Raw genomic sequence first — 12708 nt, 5'->3', positions numbered from 1 at the left:
CAACATGTTTGAATTACGACCCCCAACCACCTTCTGACACTCTGGGTAAAGCAGAAGGCTGCAGCGTCTACATATTCTCCGGAAAGTTCTTGGTGGGTTCGACTATAGAGGGGCAAGGGCCCTGAGCTGATGATGAGCCTTACCAGCCTGACTGTCCTAGGATCACCCGAACCCTCTTTGCTGCATATTATCTTTAATCTGTAAAACATAACAATAATGACTGACCTCCCTGAGCGACTACTTGATTTACTCAAGTCTTTAACGAATTGCTGGTCGACTCAACTTGACATGTACTCACAAGGGCAAGTGCAGACTTCGGGAATCTATTCCAATCAGAAGGGGAATATTCCAGGTGGATTCTTTTAGTCCTTTGCTTTTTTGCTTGTCTTTAAATCCTTTGAGCTTTCTACTCACTAAAAAGGAGGGTTACCATCCCGGACCTCCTCAGCACAGATCCCCAACACCGCTTACTCATCTCCTTTATGTGGATGACATTGAGATTCTTGTCAAAGGAGATACCAATTTGAAAGAACAGTTCTCCTTGTCGAGTCCTTTTCTTATGATATAAGCATGACATTTGGACTCGACAAATGTAATACGCTTTATTTGAAACGTGGCAAGGTAATAAATCATTGATCGGTCAAGTTACAAGGGGGAGGAGTTATTGAGCATCTTGTTGAAGATCGGGCCTCTTGGAATGCAAGTTCGAGACTAGCTCCAGAATGCCCAGATCCAAGACAAACTTCTTGCCGAGTATAAAACTCGCTTAAAGAAACTCTGGAGCTCAGAGCTAAATGCTCGAAAAAATGTCAAGGCCACCAATACTTTTGCTGTGCCAGTCCTATTCCTTTGGAGCAGTTGATTGCACAAAACAAGATATCCAGAGTTTTGACCGCCTGACCAGAAGGGTCATGTCTGATAACAGAGCTCACCACCCTCGTTCCTCTCCTAATCGTTTATATACGCCAGTCAATTCTGGGTTTGATTAATGTAGAGGGTCTTCATGATATAATTTGATGGTGTCCTTTTGCACATATTTATTTATCGGATGATCCTCTCATGATCAAAACAAGGAATTCCATAGCTATTTCAAGCGTGCCAAGCTTGTTTGACAGAATCTGAAATTTGAGATTGATTTTGTTGATAACAATGTACTGCTGGACGGTACAGCGATGGGAGTAAACCAGGTACACCAGGTGAAGATCTGGAGATCTGCCCATTGTTCTCGATGCCCTTGGTTTGGTACCTCCTGATCTCTTGGCGCAGATCAGGAGTGCCCGGGTTCTCCACACAGCCCTTCTGACACTCTGGGTAATGCAGAAGGCTGCAGTGTTGGGGAGTCTACATATTCTCCGGAAAGTTCTTGGTGGGTTCGACTAGGCAGCGTTTCCTGGTAGAAGTCACATTCGCTGTCTGGGCTGCGTGTAGAGGGGACAAGGGCCCAGAGCTGTTGACTGACTGACTGACTGAGTTGGGTTTTACGCCGCTTTTAGCAATATTCCAGCAACATCACGTCGGGGACACCAGAAATGGGCTTCACACATTGTGCCCATGTGTGATTCGAACCCGGGTCTTCGGTGTGACGAGCCAACGCTTTAACCATCAGGCTACCCTACCCTTACCAGCCCGACTGTGCCAGGATCACTCGAACCCTCTCTGCTGCATTTTCATGTTAATCTGTAAAACATACTAATATGGATACTTATATTGCGGTAACCTCCGCACCAAAGCGTGTTTAAAGCGCTAACAGAGTTCCACAGTTCATTATTACCCCGGAAAACCCAAGCTGCCTGTTAGGCCCTAGAAGGTTATAGTCACTAGTTGGGTGAACAAACTCACTTGCACAAGGTGAGACCACGTGTATCACATGTGCTTCGTTGTGGGGCGAAGACTGAAGTCCTAGAAACTCGCTTAACTTCAACTTCACACACACGCACGCACGCACGCACGCACGCACGCACGCACGCGCACGCACACGCACACACACACACACTAAGAAGGTGTGATCTAAAAATAGAATACTTGTTTTGTCCTACGGGAAACCGTTTGTATGGCTACGGTCATGGATTAGGGAGAGTGTTTTTGTTGGTGATCTGTGATGGCTGATTTACTGTCTGCCATGACTGTTGAGGTTTTATGTTCTTTCATGCCTGCATCACCGGGACGGGGGGTTTCACCTATAAAAATATCACAGTTACTCTTGTAGATCGACCCGTGAAGGTCCGTGTTACAATATTGATTTCCAGTAACCCATGCTTGTCGTAAGAGGCAACTAACGGGATCGGGTGGTCAGGCTCGCTGACTTGGTTGACACATGTCATCGGTTCCCAGTTGCGCCGATCGATGCTCATGCTGTTGATCACTGGATTGTGTGGTCCAGACTCGGTTAATTACAGTCCGCCGCTATATAGCTGGAATATTGCTGAGTGCGGCGTAAAACTAAACTCACTCACTCACTCTTGTAGATCACTCCGGTGGGCTGTTTGATTTTTTTACACCGAAACGTCGCTCTATAGCTTGATAACGTTGTAAGAATTTACACCGAAACGTCGCTCTATGTAATACACGAAAGTTGTGATAAATAAAGTTGTATGCTTCATTCAGCTGATGGAGTAACTTAAAGATTACCATGGACAAAATATTTACTCGCAAAAATGTGCGAAACTCGAAAAATGCAAAAAAGGAAACGCATCAATGAAAATAGCAATTTCATGTAGCAATGAATTAAAACGTGATTCATTTTACAAAAGGTTTTGCTTTGTTTATGAGTCCTGTGGTATTTATGTTTTGAAACATCACAACAAAACGCACCATCCGTAGAATACCCGTATTTAACAGCATGATTTTCAATTTCGGTGTGTAGTGTCACAGAATACACAATTCACATGCAATGCACGTGAAAGTTTGGGATCAGATAGTCTCAATGATGGGTATAAAAGGTTGATCGCTGTCTGTCGATTATTCACTGTATTTGGAATATTGTTGACGAACGCAAAATGCCACGTCTAAGTGAAGCCAACCGTCATATCGCCATTGGTTTGCTTGAAGCTGGCCAGTCTCAACGTGCAGTTGCCCGACGAGTGAATGTTCACCAAAGCACCATTTCACGGCTCTGGGAGAGATATCGCCGGCAGAATGCGGTAGCAGATGCCTCTCGTAGTGGGCGACCTCGAGCGACCACTGCGGCGCAGGATCGCTACATCCGGGTACATCACCTGAGTCATCGAACAGCTACGGCGACCACTACCGCTCGACAAATACCCGGATTGAGGAGGCTTTCTGCACAGACCGTCAGGAACAGGTTGAGAGAGGCTGGTTTACGTGCCAGAAGACCTTAGTTTGGCCCTGTGCTTCGACAACAACATCGTCGACATCGAGTTCAATGGTGCACCAACGTTCAGGCCTGGGACCTACCGAATTGGCGTAGAATCCGGTTCAGTGATGAATCACGATTTCTATTGGTACGACGCGATTGAAGAATGCGGGTGTACAGACGTCGACGTGAACGTTTCGCCGACGTTTGCATTTCCCAGGTGGACAGATTCGGCCGGGGCAGTGTTATGATGTGGGGAACGATCACCTGCCGTAGGAGAAGGGATTTGGTGATGATCCAGGGCAACCTGAAAGCTCAACGGTACTGTGACGAAATCCTACGGCCACACCTCCTTCCAATCATTGATCGCCAGAGGGAGTCGTTTCAAGGCCCCACACAGCACGTCACACTAGAGACTTCCTCCAGAACCAAAACATCAATGTGCTCCCCTGGCCCTCAAGATCACCAGACTTAAACCCGATCGAACATCTGTGGAATGCCCTGGAAGCTCAAACTGACTTTCATCGAGTTGGTGCCAAAGACGGATAGGTCTGCATTCCCAGTGTGCAATTTCGCTATATTTCATTGACTCATAAAGCCTACAAGATGTTTCAAAATAAACATAAAAATACAGTTGAAATTCCTTTATTTTTTTTTTATTTTTTGGGAGAGTATACATGTGATATCAGAATTGAACATGGTTCTTTTTTGAGATTGACAAAGTTTAAGTAAATCCTTTGAGCTTGTGCGAATCCATATGATATTGTTTCCAATAGTCTCAAAACATTCCTGAAAACCTCTTGATGGTAACTTATTGGGAAAGACTACAGAAGACCAAAAACCTTCCTCCATCCTTGAAAACTTTAGAACTGCGCAAAAAATGTGCGCAACTCGACTCGAGTTTTAATACTTCGCTATCTTAGTGTACCAACTGTTTTAGCGTTACTATCTTTCTTAGGGTCAGTTTAACGAATACGATTAGGGGTAGAGTTAGGGTTAGAGTTAGGGTTAGAGTTAGGGTTAGAGTTAGGGTTAGAGTTAGGGTCAGAATTAGGGTCAGAGTTAGGGTTAGAGTTAGGGTTAGAGTTAGGGTCAGAGTTAGGGTCAGAGTTAGGGTTAGAGTTAGGGTTAGAGTTAGGGGTAGAATTAGGGGTAGAGTTAGGGGTTAGACTTAGGGGTTAGAGTTAGGGTTAGAGTTAGAGTTAGGGGTTAGAGTTAGGGGTTAGACTTAGGGTTAGAGTTAGGGTTAGAGTTAGGGGTAGAGTTAGGGGTAGAGTTAGGGTTAGAGTTAGCGGCAGAGTTAGGGTTAGAGTTAGGGTTAGGGTTAGGAGTTAGGGTTAGAGTTAGGGGTAGGGAGTTAGGAGTAGAGTTAGGGTTAGGAGTTAGGGGTAGAGTTAGGGTTAGAGTTAGCGGTAGAGTTAGGGGTAGAGTTAGGGGGTAGATATAGGTGTATAGGGTTAGGGTTAGGGGTTTAGAGCTAGGGGTAGAGTTAGGTGTAGGCTAAGGCTTAGGTTAGGGTTAGGCAACTTTCCCAAGCTCATTCGCTCCAACTCCCAGAATTCCGTAGGTCCGATTTTTCAAACCCGCATACATTTTTAAGTTGTGATAACTAATCTTTCATGTTCAAAATCATTGGTTAGTTTCACTAACCGGAATTCTTCCCAAATAATCCGATTTTTATGGGTTTTTTCTTATTTTGATGCTCCCTTAATTTTTCGATTTTTAGAGCTCATGCTTTCCTATAATAGGGACCGCCTCCGTGGTGTAGTGGTTAGAGCGTCCGCCCAGAGAGCGGAAGGTCGCGGGTTCGATCCCCGACCGCGTCATACCAAAAGACGTTAAAATATGGCACTTGTTGGTCCCTGCCTGGGTCTCGGCATTAATGGGTACAACAAGGACTGGTCGGCTCGGAGTCAGTATAATGTGTCTGAGTGGGGTATTCATGCTACACTGCGGCATGGTATCTCAGTAGGCTAGCACTATGAAAACCAGCTTCAGTCTGGGCTAGTACAAGCAGCCGCACATACACATACACACGCATGCACGTCGTCATATGAGCGAAATATTCTCAAGCACGACGTTCAACCCAAATTCACCTCACCTCACCTCACCTCACCTCCCTATAATAGGAGTGCACTTCACACCAAAGAATATGGCTGGTAGGTATCCGGTATTCTGTAACTGTACCACTTATTGGTATACTGACAAACACTGGGGTTTAAACAATAATTGTTTTTGCAATAATGTCAACAATAAACGTAAATCATTTTAACGTGGGAAAGTACACCTGGGCGTGAGACCTGCATAACTTCCCTATCTCTTTCTAAATCCAGTGTACATGGCGTGAAATACTCACCATAAAACCAAAAACCGCTCACATATTTTGAATCCGTGTAAGTGGCTTAAATCAATTCTTTAATATTTAAGTCTATCGTGATTTGAGCAGGTTCTTATTCTCCAGAAAGCATTCAGTAAACTCTCAGGTCACTTTCTCAAACAGGCCCAATATACTCTTTCAAGACTCAGAAACTCTTCCATTGGGCGCCAATAAATATCTTACAGTTTATGGTATTCATGAATCGCACCCAAATCACTTGAGTAATTTCAGCCTTGGGTTGCGCTTGGTCTCCAGTACCGATGGCCTTAACAAAGGAATAACATTTGCTTATTTGATACTTCCAACTCTTGTCATCACTGTCTGTAGACTGTGTCCCTTACACGTACATCGGTGTTTACCTTCTGGTACTGTTACATATGGAATAATGTAAGGGACATTCTCGCGATCTCGCATTCTCGCGATATCGTCCTTTAGAAACAAGCTAAAATGGCAAAGTGGCCGAAATCGTCGCGTTCTCGCATTCTCGTGTTTTTGGTACATAGCACTTTTGTCAAAAGTCGAGATCGCGAGAATGCGACATTTGTACATGCTGTCAAATCTCGCATTCTCGCAATCTCGACTTGTCAAATATGGCCACAAAACTTACGAAATCGCGAGAACGCGAGAATGCGAGATCGCGAGAATGTCCCTTACAGTATTCCATAGTTACATACTAAAGAGGGAGTGTGCCCTCAGCCATTGGAGGAAAACATTACCCACCCACGATCAATCTGTCTTTCTTTCGCTGTATTTGCATGTTGTACAGCTGATTTCTTGGTATAAAGGGAGTTTGACATCCTAATAGGGTACCGTGTAATATATTCCGGATGTACCCATGTCTTCACATTATTTAAGTTGACTTTCTGCAAGAAGGGTCCAAACATTTTTCATTAAACCACAAGCAATTATCCACAAACATGAAAACAAAAAGGTTTTCTCCCTCGTTTTCAAAAACAAGTGACCTGGAGGTCGGGCCTTTAGTAACCAAACCAAATTCATGTATCAGTTATATTCATTATTCTTGCTCCAATTCATTCCTGATTTCTAATTCTACAGATTGTTCAGGTGCCAACAGGATCCACAGTCCCATAGAGGACATGTGCATTGAGGTCATGACAACCCAAATAAATTGGTATAAAGCTGACAGCACGTGTAAGAACCGAGGTGGTCGACTGGTAGTAGCGAGCAGTAAAGGAAAGTTCAACTTCTTTAAGACAACGCTGCAAGGATCAGCTGGTAGTGTAGTGAGTGAGTGAGTGAGTGAGTGAGTGAGTGAGTGAGTGAGTGAGTGAGTGAGTGAGTGATCAAGTGTTGAGCACGAGGATGATGATCTATCCACCATTGCCCAAACCACTAACTCCTCCATGTTTGTTTGTTTAACGCCGCTCTATGGTGTGTAAATAATCGAGTCCGGACCAGACAATCCAGTGATCAAAAACATAAACATCAATCTTCCCAACTGGAATACGATATCATGCGTCAACCAAGACAGTTACCAGACCATTTATAATCCGGATCTTCACGTGACTCCGTGTAAACATTTGTTGTAATGAAACAAATGCTTAAGCTGGTTAAAACCGAAACAGATGTGACAGGACATGTATTTGGTTGTCTGTATGTCTGTTACGCCGTAGTCAGCAGTATTACACCCATAGGACAAGACATTCCATTGTTTCGGCATCATACGTATCGATATCCCATTCGTAACTACTTGTGTCATTCCCGCAAGCCGGATGGCGACTCGTATCCCTCTCGTGGCCATGTTCATCATTCGTAACTACTCGCCTCTTTCCGTGACCTACAAGAAGACGCCATCCGGCTTGCCGGAATGACACGAGTAGTTACGAATGCATGTTCATGACTGGGCCTTGTCTAAGCGCAAACGGGCAGGGAGATGAAAATAGTCTAGCACTATTTCCAAGGAAAGATAACTGTGAATTTCCAAACATGGCTACTAGAAATTTATGATACAACACGACTTATGTCGTTAACAAATATCAGTAACAAGATAATTTTATAATCACAGAAATAATAATGAAAATCGACAATTGCAAAGAAACTATTTAACTCATTTCACAGTTTACTACGCGCGATTTGATTAGTTTCCCACCATTCTCCGCACTAATGGCGTACTATACAGGTACGAGGTCACGGAAAGAGGCGAGTAGTTACGAATGTTCAATCACCATCCGATGCCGTCAGTCAGTCCTTACGACAAGCATGGGTTATTATAAAATATAGTTTTATCCATAATAGAATTTATCCTAATAGTATTTCAATCATTGCATAATGTATATTTGATATTTACACTTTGGCGTAACCTGTGTTGTAGTCTGGAGCACCAACTGGATCGGCCTGAGTGTTGAGCCCGTGGCGAACGGAATATTCATCTGGTCTGATGGGACGCGGGCAACCTACACCAACTGGATGCCTGGAGAAGGACGGAGTTCGACAGAGTTCTGTGTGGAGATGGTCCGGTCACATGACTTCAAGTGGAATGACAACCCTTGCTGGGCTCTGCTTAGATTCATCTGTGAATACACACCTAATATAGTGTGATTGTATCATGGAGGACATTCGTGAAGTGTTTAACTACCTAACATACAGACTAACTTTATTTGAATAGCCTTCTGAGAAATGTCTATTTTCGTACAATCCAGTTATTTGTATTTAGCAGAATCATCGAAAGTACGCAAGTAGGTTGCACGATGTAACCCTGTAACTTGGCATTTCCCAAAACATTCTTCCTAATTTTAGTTTTACGGTAGTAAATGGGTACCCGGTAGGATGATATTGTTGTGACTGTCAACCTTAATGACTCATAAGGCAGATTGGATTGTATACTATGGAACGACCCGGGTTAGAATTGGTCTTAGCAACCCCTTCATGTCGTGAGGGGGCGGTGGGGTAGCCTTGGCTCGTCACGAACCCGACCCTGGTTACAATGTGTGGCCTGTCTGGCAACCCCCGCCGTGATTTTGCTGGAATATTGCTAAAAGCGGCGTAAAACCAAACTCAGCCAGTCAGTCATGTCGTGAGAGGGGACTAACGGGATCGGTTGGTCATGCTCGCTGACACGTCGTGTCATGGCTATAAGTATCTGGCATAACCCGTGTAAGCGACAAAACTACTTCTGTTGATTTATACTGGCAAAGATATTTGTAGTTTAACCATAGACTGTCGTTAACCCGAGTTCTATAACAAGGAACATTGTATCTTGATGTTACTAATGTAAGCAACAAAACTATTTCCGTAAAGGGAAATTGCCATTGTATTGGCAAAGTAATTGCAGTTTAATCATAGATTGCCGTGAACAGGACTTATATACTATTGTGTATAATATAATATTATACATATATAATATTGTGTATCATGATAATTTGAGTCTGTGAGTTGGTTAAATATCAGCGATTATACTCTTTCCTTGTAAGAAATCTCCGGTGGCAATTACTACAATTATACCATGGCGCGTCCGCTTTATGTTAGTATACACGTGAGAAGCATTTGCTGTTTGGTGGCAACACCTATATACCCTACAATCCAAGGAGGGTTTACGGCGAGGTTAAACAAATTTTTCATGGGTACAACGACATACATATTCTGGCGTAGACCCATCAGATAACGGTAATAAATGCTGGAATTTAGTGTTTTTATAAATATTATCACACCTTATCACATTACCCCAAAACAATTGGTATGACGTCAATGGATTGCAAAATGTCGACAAAATACAACTGAGTAAAAGATCAAAATTATCGGTTGACTTCCAGTTGTGGATATCAGCTGTGCATGTGGATCCTGGTTATTTGGTCTACCATAATGTGATAAAATAACAAGTTGGCGAACATCCACTTGAAAACATTGCTCCAAGTAGTCAACAGTTTCAAGTACAATGGTGGGGTATAGTGGTTAAAGCACGCCGAAGACAAGGGTGATTCCCACATGGGTACAATATGTTAAGCCCATTTCTGGTGTGCTACCACCGCGATATTGTTGGAATATTGCTAAAAGCGGCGTAAAACTAGACTCACTCGCTCACTCACTGTTCAATATGTGTGCCTTGACATTGTCAAACCCAATCTTTAGCTTCAGCTTTTCAAATTGCCTTACTTCTACCGAAATTCATTGGAATTCCACGGATTTAATATGAATATTAATTTCCGTTTACTTTACAAGAGAACATGGGAAGAAGGGCTGATTGTATAAACTTGAAAGCAAGACGTCACCAACAAGTTATTACTGAATGTTTAATTGAGTGAAAATACCACACTCGTTTACCAGATTCACATATATTTCAGATGAGAGAGAGAGAGAGAGAGAGAGAGAGAGAGAGAGAGAGAGAGAGAGAGAGAGAGAGAGAGAGAGAGAGAGAGAGAGAGAGAGAGAGAGAGAGAGAGAGAGAGAGAGAGAGAGAGAGAGAGAGAGAGAGAGAGAGAGAATATTATGATGATAAAGTTGAAACGCGTATAGATAGATCGTTCCATTATCATTGTAATGAATCTCGGTAGATTTATATGGAAGCGCATGAGTGCCACAGCCTAGGAAAATGCTAATTATATGTGACTCTAATACGCATCCATACATGTTCGGAAGCAGCATTACATTGAATATTGTAATGTATACATTATCTCTATGGAATGATAATATGAAGGACGTCAATTTTTCTCTTTTTTGTATATGTCATGTCAGGGGCAAATTTGTCCCTTTAACAAACAAAAACATAAATAAAAAGAATGAAAATACAATATTTACAGTGGCGATGAACGAAAAATATACAAAACAAATCAATAGGTGATGACTGTCTCTAAACAAACCAAGGCTTGCGGCGGCGGATTTCAGTGGCTTTCAAATGTTTTCTTTTCGTGAAATCCTGATTCTTGGTGGATAGGATTTCAACTTTGTCAAATTGGAGTAGATGATCGGTGAATTTTGCTGGTGAAATCCGCCACCACATACCTTTGACCAATAGAGACCAAGTGTACTGTATACCATCAGCCCATAAACATTCATCCTACAAATGTGTAAAACAGAAATGGACAGGAATATGGTATCACCTTTTCTATATCATTAACTGATGGAATTTCTAAATTTGTAGCTGAATCTATGGCGATTTTACTTGCCCTGCAATATATTGACAAATCTAAGGAGAGCTATTCCATCTTTTATTCAGACAGTTGTTCTGTTTATACTCAATCAACGGTCGTAAATACATTAATCATCTCTTTACCTGAAGTTTTAAGTCACCATGAGTCTTATATCTGGCTTCTAAGGTTACTGTGTTTCGTTGGCTTCCCGGTCACACTGCCGTAAGAGGTAACTCTATAGCTGATTCTGAAGCTAAAGCTGCCCTTCAAAAATCAGTTTCCAATACTACTGTCAAATTTAATGACCTCAGAGCTAATATCCGCCAGGTTGTAACAGAGCGGAGGCAGCAGACTTGGAATAATCAAGTATCCAATAAGCTTCTTGGATTCAAACCAAACACGGTGCACACTAGTTGTTGACGAAGCTGCTTTACACTTTCCTTTGTACTGAAAATTGAGAATCTGCCTCAAATGCGTCCCCTGCAATAAGCCAATAATGATCAAACACATTTTGCATGGATTTGTTGCTTTTTATAAAATCGTAAAGACATTGTTTTCACGATAATGTTTATACCTCACCTGAACTGTTTAAAACAAGTTCTAATCAGTTGTATTTCGTTTGTAAGAAATGACAAACTACAAGTTTGTATCTGAACAGGTTTCGGTGAAATATTCCCCAGTCTTGTTCTGTGTTTCATGAAAAGACAAGTTCTTCTCAAGCTGGTTCCACGATGCTTCTGTTTCGAGAGAGCTCACTTGTTGATACTTGAGTAGGCAAGGGGGTATGGTTTTAGTGTGTAAAACAAAACTCGTTCAAACACAATCTTTCCTTCCCTATTGGGTTGTGGATCTGCAGTGATGGCCTTTTAAGGTTCAGATAATGAGAACTTGTATTTGTATTTGTTTGTTGTTAACGCCGCACTCAGCTGTATTTAAGCTATATGGCGGGCTGTAAATAATCGAATCTGGACCATACAATCCAGTGATTGACATCATGAGCATCGATCCACGCAATTGGGTTACGATGACATGTGTCGACCAAGTCAGCGAGCCTGACCATCTGATCTCGTTAGTCGCCTCTAATGACAAGCATGGTTTGCTGAAGACCAATTCTAACCCGGATCTTCACGGTTGGTAGATCTGAGATAAACTTGCTATTATAGGTAGTCAAACTGCAGATTAGATTACCCTAATTTCAATTCGACACCGAATGCCTTGGTTTCAAGGAAATCTACTCTTCAGTTAGACATTAAGACAGTACTGACGTCATCGGCTCATTCATTCCGAACGCGTTGTCAGTCTCGCTAGGGAAATATCATTCTTCAGTCACTCGTGTTGTAAATACTATATGCCATCTACGCTCGGTATTAATCTCTATATCCTTCTTCGCTTGGTGATCGTTGGTAAACAGATTTATAATGTAGATCGAGTCGCTTCGCTTTGTTCGCTTTCTAATAAGTGAATATAAAGAAAAATCACGCTGACCTGGGTTGTTCAGTAAGTGTTCACGGGTAAATATATTTTTTTAAAACATCAGGGCATACATTTCCACAGGGCGGGGAAATGCAGAAATAAGAAAACTTATTTCACGTTGGAATGAAAATTTAAGGCGGGCGAGTAATAGGATTTGGGTTGGTTGGTTGGTTGGTTGGTTAATTGGTTGTTTAACGCCGCACTCGGCAATATTGGTGGACTACAAATACAAATAATAATAATAATTGGCATTTATAATGCCTCTGTACCACGCACTTGTGCATGCTCGTGACACTACAATACAATCCGAGGATAATGTACAATAAATTTGCATGGTGGGTTTGAAGAGTTAGTAATAAGTACCCTTGAAGACATAGATTTTCAGAGAGATTTGAAACATGTGAGAGAATCAGAAAGTTCAATATTGTCGGGTAGAGAGTTCCACAGACATGGGCCTGCAT

General features: G+C 42.3%; 1 protein-coding gene across 1 annotated transcript; it reads left to right on the top strand.

Annotated features, from left to right (window-relative positions):
- The first annotated feature begins 5465 nt into the window (after nt 1-5465).
- Nucleotides 5466-8249, top strand: LOC124260814 (lithostathine-like). The gene is made up of 3 exons (XM_046695130.1): nt 5466-5472; nt 6747-6926; nt 8023-8249. The coding sequence occupies exons 1-3, from the start codon at nt 5466-5468 to the stop codon at nt 8247-8249; spliced, it is 414 nt and encodes a 137-aa protein (XP_046551086.1).
- Nucleotides 8250-12708: the final 4459 nt, after the last annotated feature.

This window comes from Haliotis rubra, unplaced genomic scaffold (genome assembly GCF_003918875.1).
Source record: "Haliotis rubra isolate DU_JTF1 unplaced genomic scaffold, ASM391887v1 Scf778, whole genome shotgun sequence".
In the NCBI taxonomy this organism is placed as follows: Eukaryota; Metazoa; Mollusca; class Gastropoda; order Lepetellida; family Haliotidae; genus Haliotis; species Haliotis rubra.
This window is presented reverse-complemented; position numbering and strand designations above follow the sequence as displayed.

What these genes read in the sequence shown, in the direction of transcription:
- LOC124260814 (XM_046695130.1), top strand. An exon ending in AACGCTGCAAGGATCAGCTG is followed by an intron (nt 6,927 to 8,022) that starts GTAGTGTAGTGA and finishes CCTGTGTTGTAG; the next exon opens with TCTGGAGCACCAACTGGATC.